Source organism: Cetorhinus maximus, unplaced genomic scaffold (assembly GCF_964194155.1).
Source record: "Cetorhinus maximus unplaced genomic scaffold, sCetMax3.hap1.1 HAP1_SCAFFOLD_706, whole genome shotgun sequence".
Classification (NCBI taxonomy): Eukaryota; Metazoa; Chordata; class Chondrichthyes; order Lamniformes; family Cetorhinidae; genus Cetorhinus; species Cetorhinus maximus.
The window spans coordinates 135,922-155,807 of NW_027596648.1; the positions used below are offsets into that span (position 1 = coordinate 135,922).

The window sequence follows — 19,886 nt, forward strand, 5'->3', positions numbered from 1 at the left end:
GACGTTGGCTGAACAATGGGCTACCTTCAAAGAAAAAGTATTGCAGGCAATGTCAAGGTACATTCCCTTGAAAGGGAAAGTTAGGACAAATAAATACAGAGCGCCCTGGATGATGAGAGAGAGATAGGGATAAAGATGAAAAGGAAGAAGTGTGCATACGACAGATGTCAGGTAGAAAATACAGTGGAGAATCAGGCTGAATATAGAAGGACCAGAGGGGAAGTGAAGAAACTAATAAGAAAAGCAAGGAGAGAGCATGAAAAGAGACTGGCAGCTAATGTAAAAGGGAATCCCAAGGTCTTTTATAAGCATGTAAATAATAAAAGGGTGGTAAAAGAAAGAGTAGGGCTGATTAGGGACAAAAAAGGGGACTTGCATGTGGAGGCTAGAGAAATAGTGCAGGTGTTGAATGAATACTTTGCATCTGTCTTTATGAAGGAAGAGGACCCTACCCAGGTCAAGGTGAAAGAGGAGGTAACTGGTACACTAGAAGAGTTTACAATTGAGAGGAAGGAGGTGTTGGAAAGGCCATTGTTACTTAAAATAGATAAGGTACCAAGACCGGATGAGAGGCATCCAAGGGTACTCAGGGAAGTGAGAGCAGAAATTGCAGAGGCACTAGTGATAATCTTTCAGCCTTCCTTGGACACAGGGGAGGTGCCAGAGGACTGGAGAATTGCGAATGTTACACCCTTGTTCAAAAAGAGGCGTAAGGATAAAGCTGGCAACTACAGGCCAATCTGTTTGACCTCAGTGGTAGGGAAATTTCTGGAAACTATAGTACGGGATAAAATCAATAGTCACTTAGACAAGTGCAGGATAATTAAGGAAAGCCAGCATGGATTCATTAAGGGAAAATCATGTTTAACTAACCTGCTGGAATTTTTTGAGGAGTTAACAGAGAAGGTTGAGAAGGGAAACACTGCTGATGTGGTGTTTATGGATTTTTGAAAAGCATTTGATACAGTGCCACACAACAGACTTGTGAGCAAAATTCTAGGTCATGGAATAAAAGCGAAAGTAGGCACTTGGATAAGAATTTGGCTGAGTGACAGGAAACAGAATAGTGATAAAGGGTTGTTTTTCAGAATGGAGGAAGGTTTGTAGTGGAGTTCCCCAGGGGTCAGTATTGGGACCCTTGCTCTTCCTCATATATATTGATCTAGACTGTGGAGTGCAGGCCATGATTTCAAAATTTGCAGTTGATACGAAAATTGGAAATGTTGTCAACTGTTGTCCTGAACTTCAAAAGGACATAGACATGTAGGTGGATTGGGCAGACAAGTGGCAGATGAAGTTCAATGCAGAGAAGTGTGAGGTGATTCATTTTGGCAAGAAGATATGGTGAGACAGTATAAAATAAAGGGAGAGCATCTAAAGGAGATGCAGGAACAGAGGGACCTCTGTGTATACGTACATAGGTCATTGAAGATGGCAGGGCATGTTGAGAGAGCAGTTAATAAAGCATATCTTAGGCTTTATTAATAGGGGCATTGAGTACAAAAGTAAGAAGGTCATGTTGAACTTGTATACAACACTAGTTAGGCCTCATCCGGAGTACTACATCCAGTTCTGACCGCCATACTTGAGGAAGGACATGAAGGCATTGGAGAGGGTACAGAGGAGATTCACAAGAATGATTCCAGGGATAAAGAACTGTAGCTTTGAGGATAGATTGGAGAGGTTGGGACTGTTTTCCTTGGAGAAAAGGAGGCTGAGAGGAGACTTGATAGAGGTATTCATGATCCTGAGAGGTATAGACAGGGTAAATAGTGAGAAATTGTTCCCACACAAGAGAACATCAAGGACTAGAGGGCACAGATTCAAAATAATTGGCAAAAGGAGTAAAAGTGATGTGAGGAAAATTTTTTCACCCAGAGGGTTGGAATCTGGAACAAACTTCCTGAAAGGGTAGTGGAGGCAAGTTCAATTGAGCATTCAAAAGGGAATTGGATCGCTATCTTAAAAGAAATAATGTGCAAGATTACAGGGATAAGGCAGGGGAATGGGACTAGGCGGAATGCTCTTTCAGAGAGCCAGTGAGACTCAAAGGGCCGAATGGCCTCCTCCTGCATTGTAAAGATACTGTGGTTGGCAACTGGTATCACCATGGAGAATGCACCAGTGATGGTGACTGACAGTTAGCTGCCAAGCATTGTTTGAAATTTAAACTAAGCAGCTTGACCCTGATTGGTCAAGGCTTGACCTTGAGGATTGAGTCAGCGAATGGCTGTCACTTATTTTGTTCAGCTGAAACAGGCACAATGTATGTACATGTTCTTTCTATCTGCAAAGAACAGGGCCCTATGTATTAATATATGCAGCTTCCAGTACATGCAAATACACCACACTGCGAGCCTGACTTAAATCTTATTAAATTAAAGCCCAATCTTAAATTGGCTGCCAGCATAATTCTTACCACACTGAGGATTATTTAGCAGTGTGATGCTAGGTATGTAGGCTGTATGTTCAAAAGACTGGAAATCGCATCAAACAGCATGTCCCAACCGCTGTTCGCAACGGATACAGACCGTACCCAATCAGCCTGTTCATGTAAAACTCAAAACACAGTGTCCAACATTAGATGTGATTCCGCGACTGGCGCAACTTTTGCTATATAATCCTCAGTGTGCTAACAATTACGCTAACAATCAATTTAAGATTGTCAGCCGAGCTCAGTGTGGAGCGTTTGCGTGTACTGGAAGCTATATATATTGATTCACAGGGCCCTGTTCTTTGGAGAAGAGGAGGCTGAGAAGAGACTTGATAGAGGTATTCAAGATACTGAGGGTAAGTAGTGAGAAATTGTTCCCACACAAGAGAACATCAAGAACTAGAGGGCACAGAACATGTATATACATTGACATGTACACACTGTTTCAGCTAAACAAAATAATTGACAGCTATTCGCTGACTCAATCCTCAAGGCAATGCCTTGACCAATCAAGGTCAAGCTGCCTGGTTTAAATTTCAAACAATGCTTGGTAGTTAACTATCAGTCACCATCCATGGCAATACCACTTGCCAACCAACCAACTCTCCTCACGTACAGTATAAATTGTTGTTTTTTCCCCCTTATAATGGTATTCTTGCAAGTGTCCTGACGAGTGCAAGATGAAAAGCTTAGACATGTCTCTTTGTTAACAAAATGTAATAATTCTTTTAAAGACTATCCATTGTCTATGTACTGTCATATCTTTTAATGTATTTTCCCAATTCACCTCAGCCAATTTGCCCCTAATACCTTCATAATTTCTTTTGTTCAAAATAAGCACCCTGGCTTCAGATTGAATTACCTCCATTTCATGGGCAGAATTTTCCCCCCACCGGGAGGGAAGTTGAAGAGCGGGCACGCAGAAGTGCGCCTCCAATCGGCGGCGTGCCGCCATTTTACGTGGGCGGGCCAATTAAGGCCCACCCAGCATGACATCCACACGGAAGCACTATGCGCTCCCTGTGCGGGTGGGGGGGAATCCCTAAACCCAAGAGTGAGCTCTTTCACGCATGCACACAAATGAGCGCACTCATCTCCCTGAGGCTAAGTGCTGCCTCAGGGAGATTGTCTCTACTGTAAAAATTATTAAAAATAAGAAAAAAAAATCCCTGACATGTCCCCTCATGTGACACTGTCACATGAGTTGGGACACGTCCATAACTTTTAAAAACACTTTAATTAAATTTTTAAAAAACTATATGAAACCTCAACCCGCCCGTGGATGAGGTTTCATGCTTTTTCTAAGTCCGCCAGGGCACCTGGCCTGCCCACCAACCTTAAAGTTGGACGGGCAGGTCCATTAATTACTTCAATGACTCTGTCAATGGCTTCAATTGGCCATTGACAGGTCGGCGGGCGCACAACTGATTTTGCTGAGCCTACCTGAAAATTTAAATGGGGCGCGGTGACATCAGGAGTTCCGCCCGACGTCACCACATGTCATTTTATGTGTTGGCGAGCGGGCCCTGCCCCCCAGTTGCCGACGGTAAAATCCTGGCCAACGTAAAATTCTATTATGTTTCTTTTACAACAAGACTATGAATTAGCCCTTTCTCATTACATAATGCTGAATCTAAAATAGCCTGTTCTCCAGTCAATTCCTCAAAATACTGCTCTAGAAAAACATCCCTAACCCACTCCTGAAACTTGCCCTCCACAGCATTAGTGCTCAGTTGATTTATCCAGTCTGTATGCAGATTGAAGTCACCCATGATTACTGTATTACCCATGCTGCAGGCTCCTCTCATCTCCTCATTAATGCCATGTCCCACTACTGTTTGGTGGCCTATAAACATTTGCTACCAATTTATGTAGTCCCTTGCTGTTTCTTAGCTCCACCCAGACGGCTTCCACATTTTGTTCTTCCGATCTGAGATCCTCCCCTACTACTGATCCCATCCCTTATTATCAGTGTAACACCAGCTCCTTTGCCTACTTGCCTGTCTTTCCTAAATGTTAATTATTCGTGATTATTCAGATCCCAGTCTCGGTCACTCTGTAGCCACTTTTCCGTAATAGCAATTAGATCATACCCATTTACCTCTATTTATGCTTTTAAATCATTTACCTTGTTGTGAATGCTGCGTGCATTCAGGTAGAGTGCCCTCAACTTTGTATTTTTGACATTATTCCACATCCTAAGCCTAGTTGATGCTTGCCTTTATTTCTCCTGCCTTCTCATTTCACTTGCTACTTTTCTACTTCCCGTTACCAGCTTTACTTCCTTCCAACTTGAGCTACCCTTCCCATCCCCCTGCCAATCTAGTTTAAACTCTCCCCAACAGCACTAGCAAATCTCCCTGTGAGGACAGTCCTTTTAAGGTGTAACCCATCCTTCTTGTACAGGTCCCACCTGACCCAGAACCAGTCCCAATGTCTCAGATGCCCTCCCTCATACACCAATTCTCCAGGCACATGTTCAATTGATCAATCCTCCTATTCCCAAACTCATTAGCATGTGGCACTGGGAGTAATCCTGAGATTAATGCTCTTGAGGTCCTGCTTTTTAATTTCTTTCCTAACTGTCTCAAATATGCTTTCAGGACCTCATCCTTCTTCCTATCTATGTCATTGTTCGCAATGTGGACCACGACCTCTGGCTGTTCACCCTCCCCCTTCAGAATGTCCTGCAGCCGCTCTGTGATATCCTTGACCCTGGTTCCAGGGAGGCAACATACTATCCTGGAATCACAGTTACTGCCCTAACTAATGAATCCCTATCACTATTGCTCTTCCACTCTTCTTCCTCCTCTCCCATGCAACTGAGCCACGCATGGTGCCACGGATTTGAATTTGTTTTTGGGTTGGCGTTTAATTCGCTGTCACTTCTCTTCCAGGAAATCCTATCCTTGAAGGAGTTCCGTCCTCTCTGACAGGATTTCCGTTTGTCTATTCCATCATGTTCACCCACCTTCTATTTCCCTTCTTGCATTTGATCAAAGATCAACCAAAACTTGCTTTCTCAGCCACATCTCCTTTCGCAGCGACTGTCTCCAGTTCCGACTTATTCCATGTGGGTTTTCCAACTGAAATTCCACCTCTCATGTTTGGGGTCCGCCCAGGATTACAGGTATCTCCTAGACATTCAACATTCCTCGGACTGCTGTTGTCTCCACATCCTGAGATCCACACTCAGTGCCATGCACCGCCACATGTACACTCTTGACCTCTCTCTCCAGCAGCACCCACTCACAAAGCTGTCCAGCTCCATAGTTTCATTTCATCTGCCATCTCGTCTGATGCTTGAACAAAATGTCTTTTATCTTCCTTTCAGGTGTGAAGGGTTGTAAGGTCCACAAGCTCATGGGCACCTACACCCCGCAGAACCTTCTTCCCCTTCGCTTCCCTCTGACTGCATTCCTTCTTTTAATTGCGCCTTACTATATATTCAACATAACCTTCAAACTTCCACTCTCTCTGACCCTGAATGACCTGAATGCGGCAAAGGCCTCACCTTCATCCCCTTATTCCCCTATTCTTCTTCCATCGCCTCCACATCCATGTTTACTTCTTTGGCCAGGGGTCCTCTCCCCAATCAACAGACTGTTTCACCCAGGTATCCCCACCCCAATCAGCAGACCCTTTCACCCAGGTGTCCTTGCCACAATCAGCGGACCTTTTCATCCATCTCCAGTATTCTCTTCTCCAGTGTTCTCTCTCCCTCAAGCTGGACCCCTCTGGCCTCTTACCCGCGTTTGATCTTTTCATTGAGAACTGCTGGCGTAACATCGACCGCCCCAATTTCTTTGCTCCCCTCACTCACTCACTCTAACCTGTCTCCCTCTGAACTTGCTGCACTCCGTTCTCTCAGGCCCAACCCTGACATCGTTATCAAGCCCACTGACAAGGATGGTGCTGCTGTTGTCTGGCCTCTATCTAGTAAAGGCCAACCCCAACTCTCTTACATTTCCTCCTACTCCCGCTGGACCATGACCCCTTCAACAAGCCATTGTTTCCAGGGTTGGCACTAACCTCATAGTCTCTGGAAATCTTCCCTCCACAGCCTGCAACCTCTGAGTCCCCCACCTCGAATGGTCCACTCCTACTGCCTCCCCAAAATTCACTAATAGGACTGTCCTGGTAGACCCATCATGTTCCTGCCCTGTTCCTGCTCCACTGAACTGGTTTCTTCCTGTCACAACTCTGTTTTTACCTACCCTTGTGCAGTCTTTTGCCACCCACTCTTCCAATGCCCTCTGTCACTTTAACAGTTTCCAATTTCCTGGCCTAACCATCTCCTCTTCACCATGGATGTCCAATCCCTCTACACCGCCATACCCTGCCAGGACAGCCTGAGGACTCTCTGCTTCTTCCTTGAACAAAGGCCCAACTAGCCCCATCCACCATCGCCCTTATCCACCTGGCTGATCATTTCCTCACTTTGAACTACTTCTCTTTTAACTCCACTCAGTTCCTCCAAATAAAAGGTGTTGCTATAGGTACCCATATGGGTTCTAGCTATACCTGTCCTTTTGTGAGAAATCTAGAACATTCCTTGTTCCAGTCCTACTCTGGCCTCCTCCCTCATCTCTTTTCCGGTTTGTTATATTTGTATTGGTGCCGCTTTCTGCTCTGAGCATGAACTGGAAAATTTCATTGACTTTGCTTCCAATTTCAACCCTTCTCACACCTTCACCTGGGCCATCTCTGATTCTTCCCTTCCTTTCTCAACTCCTCTGTCTCCATTTGTGGGGATAGGCTATCAACTGATATTCACTACAAACCCACAGAGTCCCACAGCTACCTAGACTACACTTCCTCAGACCCTGCTTCCTGTCAGGACTCTATTCCATTCTCCCAGTTTTTCTGCTTTTTATATTCATTTACAGGGTGTGGGTGTCGCTGACTAGGCCAGCATTTATTGCCCATCCCTAATTGCCCTTGAGAAGGTGGTGAGCTGCCTTCTTGAACTGCTGCAATCCATGTGGTGTAGTTATACCCACAGTGCTGTTAGGGGCGGGGGGTGGGAAAGTGCCTGGATTTTGACCCAGTGACAGGGAAGGAACTGTGATATATCTCCAAGTCAGGATGGTGAGTGGCTTGGAAGGGAACTTCCAGGTGGTGGTGTTCCCATCTATCTGCTGCCCTTGTACTTCTGGATGGTAGTGGCCTTGGGGAATGTGCTGCCTAAGGAGGCTCGGTGAGTTTCTGCAGTGCATCTTGTAGATGGTACACACTGCTAATAAGGTGTGTCAGTGGTAGAGGGAGTGAATGTTTGCAGAAGGAGTGCCAATCAAGCAGATTGTTTTGTCCTGGATGGTGTCAAGCCTCTTGCGTGTTGTTGGAGCTGCACTCATCCAGGCAAGTGGAGAGTATTCCATCACAATCCTGACTTGTGCCTTGTAGATAGTGGATAGGCTTTGGGGAGTCAGCAGGTGAGTTACTTATCGTACGATTCCTAGCCTCTGACCTGCTCTTGTAGCCACAGTATTTATATGGCTAGTCCAGTTCAGTTTCTGGTCAATAGTAACCCCAAGATATTGATAGTAGGGGATTCAGTGATGGTAATGCCATTGAACATCAAGGGGTGATTGTTAGATTCTCCCTTGTTGGAGGTGGTCATTGCCTGGCACTTGTGTGGCACGAATGTTACTTGCCATTTGTCAGCCCAAGCCTGGATATTGTCCAGGTCTTGCTGTTCTGATGATACAATCGTTCATACCAGTGCTTCTGATATTTTCTCTCCCCCCCCCACCCCACCACACACACACACACACACACACACACCCCCCCGCCCACCCCACCGAGGTCACAGAGCCCTCCACTGTGTCCAATCCATTTCACACTCTTCTACCAGGACCAGAGCCCAAGTGGGAAGGATAAATAGAGTTGGTCACAAGGGAGTGGATCTTACGCGGGGCTGATTATGCACCCCCCTGACCGAAAAATCCGTTGGCACTGCACCAACCAGAAATCCAGCTGGGGCAGCCTTAATTGATTCTGAATGGGACTTCCACCCCTATTTTGGGAGCAAGTCCCGCCCTGGAGAGCTGCTGGCCAATAATGGGGCTTCACAGCAGTCTGGGAAGAAGATCAATGGATTCTCAACTTCAGGTAAGTCAGGGAGTTTGGGCTGGGCCTGCTTGGCAGACCTCAGCTATGGGGTGACTGGGTGGTGGGGGTCATGTTTTAGAGATCGTGGGGGATGGGATAAAGGGAGACTATGATCTTGGGGGGTGGTGGTCCCAATGGGTACAGGGGGCTCCCCAAAAAGATCTGTCTCCCCACTCTGCTTCCTGTCCACCATTGAAATCTGCCAGGCTGCTCGCTTTGCCCCCGCCTTCCCCAGCCTGGTGAAAAGTTACAGGAATGGTAAAATGAGACTCTTAAGTGGCCATTTCCCTGATGGGGAAGACCTCTACTTGCTTAAAAACAAAACCTGGATAATTAAAGAGGTAAAGAGTCAGCATAAAGGAAAAAGCACACCAAGATGCAAAATATAGCACAGATCCTAGTGAATGAGAAAGTTACAAAGAGCAGCAAATGTTGACAAAACAGAAGAGCTTCAAAAAGGGAGTATGGAAAGAAACTTGCAAGAATATCAAAGTCAACACAAAAATATTTTACAATTTAATTTGGAAAAAGAGGGTGGTCTCTTAAACTGATAACTATAATATTGTCAATGAAAGTAAGGAAATGGCAAACATGCTAAATAATTACTTTGAGTCAGTATTTACAATAGAGGAAGAGTGCTGGAAATCTTCAGGAAACTGAATCAGAGTCAGCAACTCAACAAAATTAACATTCGCTAAATAACAATAGTGAAGAAAATAATGGCATGAAGTGTGACAAATCCCCAGCACCAGGCGGCTTTCATCTTAGGGTTTAAAGAAAACATTGCAAAAACCTTAATTTAAAATCTTATAAATTTCTCTTGATTCAAGAATTATTTTCATTGGGTTGATTTAGATTAGAAAATTGTGCATGTTCCTCCACTATAAAAGAAAAGTAACAAGAGGGAACCAGAGAACTATAGACCAGGTTTTTTATTATTTACTCTTGGGATGTGGGCGTCGCTGGCTAGGCCAGCATTTATTGCCCAGCCCTAATTGCCCTGGTGGTGGTGAGTTCTTGAACCAATGCAGTCCCATGTGGTGTAGATGCACCCACAGTGCTGCTAGGGAGGGAGTTCCCAGATTTTGACCCAGCGACAGTGGAGGAATGGCCAATATATTTCCAAGTCAGGATGGTGAGTGTCTTGGAGGGGAACTTCCAGGTGGTGGTGTTCCCATCTATCTGCTGCCCTTGTCCTTCTAGATGGTAGAGATTGCCAGTTTGGCAAGTGCAGTCGAAGCAACCTTGGTGAATTCTTGCAGTGCATCTTGTAGATGGTACACACTGCTGCCACTGTGCGTCAGTGGTGGAGGGTGCCAATCAAGTGGGCTGCCTAGTTAGCCTAATATCTGTTGCCAGGGAATTAATAGAGTCTAGGAAAAGAGAAGAAGAACAGCTTGAAAATTTACAGCTTACCAGAGAGAACCAGCATGAATTTGTAAAGAGATCATTCACCATCTACAAGGCATAAGTCAGGAGTGTGCTGGAATACTCTCCACTTGCCTGGATGAGTGCAGCTCCCACAACACTCGAAAAGCTTGATACCATCCAGGACAAAGCAGCTTGTTGGTTGGAGAAGCTGACTTTGTTCTCCTCAGAGCAAAGGAGATTGGGGGGAGGTTTGATTGAGGTGTGCAAGATTATGACAGGGTTAGATAAGGTAGACAAAAAAAAGCTGTTCCCAGTAGCTGATGGTACAAGGACTGGGGGACACATATTTAAGGTTTTGAGCAAGAGATGCAGGTGGAATGTGAGGAAGAACTTTTTAACACACTGAGTGGTAATGATCTGGAACTCATTGCCCATGAGTGGGGTGGAAGCAGAGACAATCAATAATCCCAAAAGGGAATTGGATAGGCACTAAACCTGTAAGACCACAGGGCTAGAGGGGGGAATGGGACTGATTGATTTGCTCTGCAGAGAGCCAGCATGGACTCGATGAGTGGGGGCCTCATTCTGTGCCGTTCTGGCTCTTTGACTCTGTCACTCCGTCAATCTTAGATGTGTTTTATCCAGGTCCCTACAGTGAAAAGGCCATCTTCATCCCAATGCCCTGACCTCCTGTTAACCCTTGTCAACGCGACCTTCTTCCTCTCAGCACCATGATCATCAGACTGTCTCCATTTTCTTTCAGGCTCCAGTTACTGGATCTATGATGGAGAAAATCAAGTCTCGGGGCCCAAGCTAATCTCTGAGCTGGGATTGTCAGCTCAAGAGGTCCAGGCTGCTCTGATGTGGGGCTTGGAGGAGGAGAAGAAGAAGATCTATTTCTTTAAAGGAAGCAATTATTGGCGATTCGATGTGAACCAAAATGTTGTGGACAGTATCTACCCACGGAGTACCAATGACTGGCGAGGTATCCCTGCCAACATTGACGGGGCATTCCAAGATGAGCATGGTGAGCAGCCTTTGCCATGATGTAACCTAGACTGTAGTTGATGCCAACTGCAAAGATTCATCTTGGGTGAAAGGGTGGAATGAGATAGGAATCTTGTTAACAAACAGATTTTTTTTACATATTGTCTTCTCCCTTCTTGTCCTGAGGGTCTTCACTGATGTAGGGGTTTATGAACTGCTGCTCACTGCTGCTTGGGGGAAGTGATGGCATAGTGGTAATGTCGCTAGACTAGTAATCCAAAAATAATCCATGGTAATGCTCTGGGCGACCTGGGTTCAAATCCCACCACAGCAGATGGTGGAATTTAAATTCAATAATTTTTTAAAAACCTGGAATTAAAAGGCTGATGATGACGATGAAACCATTGTCATTTGTTGTAAAAACCCATCTGGCCCTTTTAGGGGAAAGAAATCTGTCATGCGATACATGTGACCCCCAGACCCACAGCAATGTGGTTGACCCTTAAATGCCCTCTGAAATGGCCTAGCAAGCTACTCAGTTGTAACAAACCGCTACAAAGTCACAAAAAAGGACCACCAGGCATCGGCCTAGGTACCGGAAACGACAATGGCAATCGCAGCCCTGTCGACCCAGCAAAGTCATCCTAACATCTGGGGGCTAGTGTCACACAGACTAGTCAAGCCTGACATAGTCATCCTCATGGAATCATACCTTACAAATAGTGTCCCAGACACCACCATCACCATCCCTGGGTATGTCTTGTCCCACCGGCAGAGGTAGCAGCACAGTGGTATACAGTCGGGAGGGAGTTCCCTGGGAGTCCTCAACATCGACTCCGGACCTCATGAAGTCTCATGGCATCAGGTCAAACATGGGCAAAGAAACCTCCTGCTGATTACCATGTACCGCCCTCCCTCAGCCGATGAATCAGCGCTGCTCCATGTTGAACATCACTTGGAGGAAGGACTGAGGGTGGCAAGGGCACAGAATGTACTCTGGGTGGGGGACTTCAATGTCCATCACCAAGATTGGCTCAGTAGCACCATTACTGACCGAGCTGGCTGAGTCCAGCTGCTAGACTGGGTCTGTGGCAGGTGATGTGGGAACCAACAAGAGGAAAAAACATATTTGACCTCATCCTCACCAGCCTGCCTGCCACAGATGCATCTGTCCATGACAGTATCGGTAGGAGTGACCACCGCACAATTGTTGTGGAGATGAAGTCCCGCCTTCATATTGAGGATACCCTCCATCGTGTTGTGTGGCACCACCACTGTGCTAAATGGGATAGATTTTGAACAGATCTAGCAACTCAAGGCTGGGCACCCATGAGGCGCTGTGGGCCATCAGCAGAAGCAGAATTGCACTCGAACACAATCTGTAACCTCATAGCCCAGCATACCTCCCACTCTACCATTACCATCAAGCCAAGGGATCGACCCTGGTTCAATGAAGAGTGCAGGAGGGCATGACAGGAACAGCACCAGGCATACCTAAAAATTAGGTGTCATCCTGGTGAAGCTTTAACACAGGACTACTTATGTGCCCAAAAGCATGAGCAGCAAGTGATAGACAGAGCTAAACAATCCCACAACCAACAGATCAGATCTAAGCTCTGCAGACCTGCCACATCCAGTCGTGAATGGTGGTGGACAATTAAACAACTCACTGGAGGATGCAGCTCCACAAATATCCCCATCCTCAATGATGGAGGGGCCCAGCACATCAGTGCAAAAGATAAGGCTGAAGCATTCACAACAATCTTCAGCCAGAAGTGCTAAGTGGATGATTCATTTCGGCCTCCTCCGGAGGTCCCCAGCATCACAGATGCCAGTCTTCAGCCAATTTCATTCACTCCACATGATATCAAGAAATGGCTGAAGGCACTGGATACTGCAAAGGCTATGGGCCCTGACAATATTCCGGCAATGATACTGAAGACTTGCGCTCCAGAACTTGCCGCATCCCTAGCCAAGCTGTTCCAGTACAACTATAACACTGGCACCTACCCAGCTATGTAGAAAATTGCCCAGGTGTATACTGTACACATAAAGCAGGACAAATCCAACCTGGCCAATTACTTCCCCATCAGTCTACTCTCGATCATCAGTAAAGTAACGGAAGGAGCCATCAACAGTGCTACCAAGTGGCACTTGCTTAGCAAAGTCTGCTCACTGACGATCAGTTTGGGTTCCGCCAGGGCCACTCAGCTCCTGACCTCATTACAGCCTTGGTTCAAACATGGACAAAAGAGCTGAACTCCCGAGGTGAGGTGACAATGATTGCCCTTGACATCGAGGTAGCGTTTGACTGAGTGTGGCATCAAGAAGGCCTAGCAAAACTGGAGTCAATGGGAATCAGGGGGAAAACTGTCCGCTAGTTTGAGTCATATCTAGCACAAAGGAAAATGTTTGTGGTTGTTGGTCAGTCCTCTCAGCTCCAGGACATCACAGCAGGAGCACCTCAAGGTAGTGCCCTCGGCCCAGCCATCTTCAGCTGCTTCATCAATGACCTTCCATCCGTCATAAGGTCAGAAGTGGGGATGTTCGCTGATGATTACACAATGTTCAGCACCATTTGTGACCCCTCAGATACTGAAGCAGCCCATGTCCAAATGCAGCAAGACCTGGACAATATCCAGGCTTGGGCTGACAAGTGGCAAGTAACATTCATGCCACACAAGTGTCAAGCAATGACCACGTCCAACAGAATCCAACCATCGCCCCTTGATGTTCAATGGCATTACCAACACTGAATCCCCCAGTATCAACACCCTGAGGGTTACCATTGACCAGAAACTGAACTGGACTAGCCATATAAATACTGTAGCTACAAGAGCAAATCAGAGGCTAGGAATTGTGTGACGAGTAACTCACCACCTGACTTCCCAAAGCCTGTCCACCATCTACAAGGCACAAGTCAGGAGTGTGATGGAATACTCTCCTCTTGCCTGGATGAGTGCAGCTCCCACAACACTTAAGAAGCTTGACACCGTCCAGGACAAAGCAGCCCTCTTGATTGGCACCACATCCACAAACATTCACTCCCCCCACCACCGACGCACAGTAGCTGCAGTGTGTACCATCTACAAGATACACCACAGCAGTTCACCAAGGGTCCTTCAACAGCACCTTCCAAACCCATGACCGTTACCATCTAGAAGGATAAGGGCAGCAGATAGATGGGAACACCACCACCTGGAAGTTCCCCTCCAAGTCACCCACCATTCTGACTTTGAAATATATCACTGTTCCTTCACCGTTGCTGGGTCAAAATCCTGGAACTCTCTTCCTAACAGCACTGTGGGTGTACCTACACCACAGGGACTGCAGCGGTTCAAGAAGGCAGCTCACCACCACCTTCTCAAGGCAACTAGGGATGGGCAATAAATGCTGACACAGCCAGCAGAGCCCACATCCCGAGAATGAGTGAAAAAAACACTCCCGGTGGGGGGGATAGTTTAGCAGGGGAGGTCATGAGGAGATCAGAGCTGAGTTAGACCATGCCCCCACCAAGTACCCACACCTCTCAGCAATACCAGTACCAGTGCCCCGCTGGGGTACATTCTCAATCCACAGACCAGGAACAGCACCTCCTGCATCATTCATTCCCATATCTGGGGTTTTCTATGTACTTAGCGAGCAAGGGAACGCTTCCTTTGCAGGGAGTGCGCTGCGGGAACGCCCCCTCCCCATGGAGCGCGCTGCGCGGACACCACCTCCACGGGGAGCGTCCTGTGGGCACGCCTCCTCCCCTGGGAGCGTGCTGCAGGAACACCTCCTCCCCAAGGAGCAAGCGGCGGGAACGCCCCCCCCTCCCCAGGGAGTGCGCTGCGGGAACGCCTCCCCTCCCCAGGGAGTGCGCTGCGGGAACGCCCCCCCTCCCCAGGGAGTGCGCTGCGGGAACGCCCCCCCTCCCCAGGGAGTGCGCTGCGGGAACGCCCCCCCTCCCCAGGGAGTGCGCTGCGGGAACGCCCCCCCTCCCCAGGGAGTGCGCTGCGGGAACGCCCCCCCTCCCCAGGGAGCGTGCTGCAGGAACACCTCCTCCACAGGGACTGTTCCAGAAGGTGGCCCAAATACATGTCTTCAAGGGGTATTAGAGATGAGTAATAACAGTCGACCTCGCAAATGATGCTTACTTCCCAAGTATGAATATAACCAAAACCCATCTTGGAACCAGCTGGTCCAGCCTGCTAATTGCCCTGAAAGTCCGTGAAGAGGAGAGATCCAGAGAAGCTCCATTGAAGAATAACTGGAAGCAGCAGCTTCAGTTGGGCTGACATTGTGTAACATGTGACCTGTGGTTGGGTTGCAGTGTATCCTCAGCCCCATCCTCTGTGAGCCCAGGTAACATGCAGGCCAGTTTGTGGAGTGACTCAGGGATCTATAAATTGTTGATGTCATTAGTTAGACTTGACACAAAAATTGCCATGTGATTCTTTGCCATATTATGAACATGGTGTACCTGCCCACCACCCCCCGCAAACCCACAACCAAGTTCTCCTTGAGAGACAGCTACTTAAACGCTTGAATTTGAGATAATCTCTGGGACAGATCCTCCCTGCCTCTCAATAACCAGACTGAACACCATCCCCAATTCAATCAAGTCAAACTCTCCAGTCCTGTGTCCATTCCTGGTTACTCAGACCCATGGAGGAAATTCAAGTGACTGAGATAGAGGCTGAAGATTGGTTCCTGGTTTGTGGGCTCAGTGATGAGGAAAGGCTGGAGAGATTGGTGCTTTTCAGCTTTGAAATAACATGTCTGAAAAAACACATTGTCGAGGTCCAAAAGATATTGAATGGATAGAAAGGCTGCACCTGAAACGTGACTTTAAACTGCGACAGTGAGGCGAGAAACCAGGAAAAAGGCAAAATTGAGGACGACAGTCAGGAAGGGTTTCACACAAGGAGTGATCAGTGTGGAGTGTAGTCCCAGAAACTCTGGAATTATCTTATAAACATCAATGCCTTGAGGAAGGGACTGCAAGGTTTCCCAGCTGCATGAGGTAGATGGCCAAATGGCCTTCCTCAGCCAATGGTATCTATCCTATGATCTTGTAAAGAGTAGCACTTCACAGGAGCCACTTAAACACGGAGCCATTTTAGTTGAAAGATTCTCTTCTGGTCCATCCAATCCAAATTGTTCATTAAATAGGAATCTGGCTGATGGCTTCGTTGGAAAGTTTACTGATGCAAATTATTGTCTGAATAAGCCATCAACACAATTAAAGAATAATGTATATCAGAAGCTATTATTCAGATGCACTGTTCGCTCTACCATGTACACCAGAGGGACTCTGATCAGATCCCAGAACTCTGAAATTAGTTGCTAACAGTGACCATGATGCTGTTGCTTTTTTGTAAAAACCCAATTCATTCACTAAAGCCTTTTCTCAGCAAATAATTCTGCCCACATGTAACTCCAGTCCCATACTAACATGATGGAGCCTTAACTGCACCCTGAAATCACCCAGTTGTATCAAACAGCTTTGCTTTTTTTTAGTTCTTCCACAGGATGTGGGCATCACTGGTAAGGCCAGCATTTGTTGCTTGTCTCCAATTGCCCTTGAACTGACCTTGCTAGGTCATTTCAGAGTCAACCATATTGCTGAGAGTCTGGAGCCACATGTAGGCCAGACCAGGTAAGGATGGCAGATTTCCTTTCCTGAAGGACATTAGTTATCCAGGTTGCTTTTTACAACAATGGATGATAGTTTTATGGACACCATTACTGAGACTAGCTTTACATTCCAGATCTATTAACTGAATTCAAATTCCACCAGCTGCTGTGATAGGATTTGAACCCCTGTCCCCCAAGCATCAGCCCGGGTCTCTGGATGTAGTTTACTACATTACCACTCTGCCACCATCTCCCCGCGATGATTCAAGAAGAATGCCCACTCTCACTTTCTTGGGACAAGATAATAATTGGCATTGCCAATAATATCCACATCCCTAGAATTGATTTTCTAAAATGTGTGGACACTGATTAACTGGCCTGACTAACACATGATGACAACTGACGACTTGAACAAGTTACAAAGAAGCAGCCAACATCCATGGAACTGTGCCCCGGAGCAGAGTCAAGGCTAATAGAGGGAAGAAAATTGAAATAAAGATTTGCTGTTAAGGTGTTCTCTACATATTGCTACATATGCCATCCAGCAGCATGGTATAGATTCTGCTTTGTCCACCCCCTCCTACTGAAGAGATCTTAGCTGTGGTGTTGTAAAGAGGACTGGGAGCCTGTTTCTACCCTCAGAGAGAAGTAGAGATTGTGCTGGACTGAGGCTAGTGTCAGGCTCAGAGAGATCAAGGTTGTGTGAATTGTGGAGAAGGGTAACCAGTACAGAAATTGCACCTTCAACCCTGGTTCCAGGGCTTATGCACCTTAGAGTGAACAACATACAAGGACATGTTGCTGACGGGCTGTCCCTTTCACACTGTTAACATGATAAAATTTTTATGGTAAATCTGGGAAGAGCGTTCTCTGCAGTCACCGCCATCGTGAAGCAGTTTGGGAAGAGTGTCCTCTGCAGACACCGCCATCGTGAAGCAGTTTGGGAAGAGTGTCCTCTGCAGTCGCCATCGCCATGAAGCAGTCTGGGAAGAGTGTCCTTGGAGGCGGTTCAGAGGAGGTTCACTAGATTGATTCCAGAGATTCCAGGGGCTTGTCTTTAAGGAGAGATTGAACAGTTTAGGCCTATACTCGCTGGAGTTTAGAAGGATGAGAGGAGATCTAATTGAGGTATGTAAGATGCTAAAGGGGATAGACAAAGTAGATGTGGAGCAGATGTTTCCCCTTGTGGGGCATTCTAGAAGGAGAAGCCATAGTTTTAGGTTAAGGGGTGGTAGATTTAAATCAGAGATGAGGAGGAATTACTTTTCTCAAAGGGTCGTGAATCTGTGGAATTCAGTACCTCAGATTGCAGTGGATGCTGGGACGCTGAATAAATTTAAGGAGGAGATAGACAGATTTTTAATTAGTAATGGGTTGAAAGGTTATGGGGAGAGGGCGGGAAATTGGAGTTGAGGCCGAAGTGAAATCAGCCATGATTGTATTGAATGGCGGGGCAGACTCAAGGGGCTGAATTACCTACTCCTGCTCCTAGTTCTTATACCTTGGGGCTTTCTTCTTCTGCATATTCTAACTCTGAACTCTTTGTTGACAGGTTATGCCTACTTTCTCCAAGGAAGATATTACTGGAAGTTTGATCCTGTGCAGGTGAAGGTACAGGAAGGATACCCACGGCTGATAGGCCATGACTTCTTTGGATGTGCCTCTTCCCCTCAGCCATATAGATGACTCCGAAAGATGTTCAAAGCTCCTGGAGCTACTCATGAATATTCTTCTGCACCCAATACTGCAATACCGTTACTGAGACTAGCTTTATATTCCAGATCTATTAACTGAATTCAAATTCCACCAACTGCTGTGATGGGATTTGAACCCATGTCCCTTCCCAGCTACCCTTCACTCTGGGTCTTTCCCATTTCCCCACTCACTTTTCTAGGATTTTCTTCTGGACAATGATTCAGAGTTGGGTTGTACCTCAGTTTATGGCAAGATGGAGAAAGATTTGGCATGTGTGCTTTTGTTTTCTCCTGTAGTCTTGAAATGACTGAGGGCCCCATCTCTTAGGATAGCTGCTCTTATTACACATAACTGTACAATATTATTGTTCTGGAAAGCCTCAAGAGTACCCTTCAGAAGAAAGCTAATATTGAACAGACATCTGGTCACTCTTTTTTAGCTTGCTGGAGCCAATTACATTATCTGTATTAGTTAATACTTTCTAGGCCTGAGCATTATTTTGAGGAGGGAAACGCTTTGCCTTTCTGTAATCAGATTTGCAGGCTCAGCATTTACACACAATTCAACAATTATTCCCAAAGAAACGTACAAACTAGGGTGCCACAGGGGTTGGTCACCTGCCTGCCTGGGCAGTCACATTGGGAACCGTGGTTGCGTTCACAGAATTGTCATGTACACATTCGCCATGGACAGGGTCCATCAGAGTATTCAGCAAGTTGCCCTGTAAGCTAACAGCCAGGATGTCAGAAGAATAGAGAAGTGATGAAATGTCTGCTTGTCAAACTCCCCAGTATTAACTGATTCCTAAAACTAAAAGCTTCATTTAAATACCTGCTGACATTCTAAGGTCTGACATCAGTTAAATGAAGAGGACCCAAGCAGTGTATTGGGATTGTAAGTGACCAGATGGGCTGGATTTTCCCATTGCGTTTCAGGACTCCTATGGAGATCCTGAATCCCGCACTTGCAGGTAACGAGAACAGTTCTGCAATCTCTGGAAGGCCGTCACCTTATTGACCGTCTCCAGGCTCACTCCACAGACAATACCAACAGCTCTGGACCCTCGACAGCCTTACTGGCAGAGGTGGGCACTGCCAACGCAGCTCACCGGGCATCAGGGAGCCACCCTGATATGATAACCCCTACTTTCCCAGCTTTACCACCCCCAAACCTGCCATCACAGAGCTGGGAACATTTAGCCCAATGTGTCTCGATTAGAGCGGTGAGGATGTAGAGGGAGGAGGGTGTGGGCGTGGAATTTTCTCTGTTCAGAAGCTATCCTTTGGTAAAAACTTAAAAGCAACTTGTCTCATATCAGGGGAGGTATCATATTCGAAACAAAGGGAAGTGTTTTTCTCTGGGAGGGCATTGGGATTGTGGAGTGTACAAAATGTCAAACCTATTTTGATTGGCTCTCTGATGGACATGTGAACAGCAACCCTGACATGCTTGGATTGTGCTGAGTCTCAGACCTGGAAATAACAACGTTCTCACCCTCCCAACATGTCTCTGGACCAACACTTGTTTTTGTATTTTTGACAATAAATCATGTTTTCTACACAGTTCTGTTTCATTTTAGATGTGAATCTGTCCCTTACTGATTGTGCTCCCAGGTTTCAATATCTCAGAGGTGATACTGTGCTCGAGGCTCTGTCACCAGACA

The 19,886-nt window shown here is 46.5% G+C and overlaps 1 protein-coding gene across 3 annotated transcripts in view; it reads left to right on the forward strand.

Annotated features, from left to right (window-relative positions):
• Window positions 1-18,387, forward strand: part of LOC144674568 (stromelysin-3-like) — a 110,931-nt gene extending 92,544 nt beyond the window's left edge. For all 3 annotated transcript variants that reach the window (XM_078535858.1, XM_078535857.1, XM_078535859.1), the window contains exons 7-8: window positions 10,683-10,946; window positions 18,081-18,387. In XM_078535858.1, coding sequence (XP_078391984.1) covers window positions 10,683-10,946; window positions 18,081-18,214 — 398 coding nt within the window. In that variant the 3' untranslated portion in view covers window positions 18,215-18,387. The remainder of the gene's footprint in view (window positions 1-10,682; window positions 10,947-18,080) is intronic.
• Window positions 18,388-19,886: the final 1,499 nt, after the last annotated feature.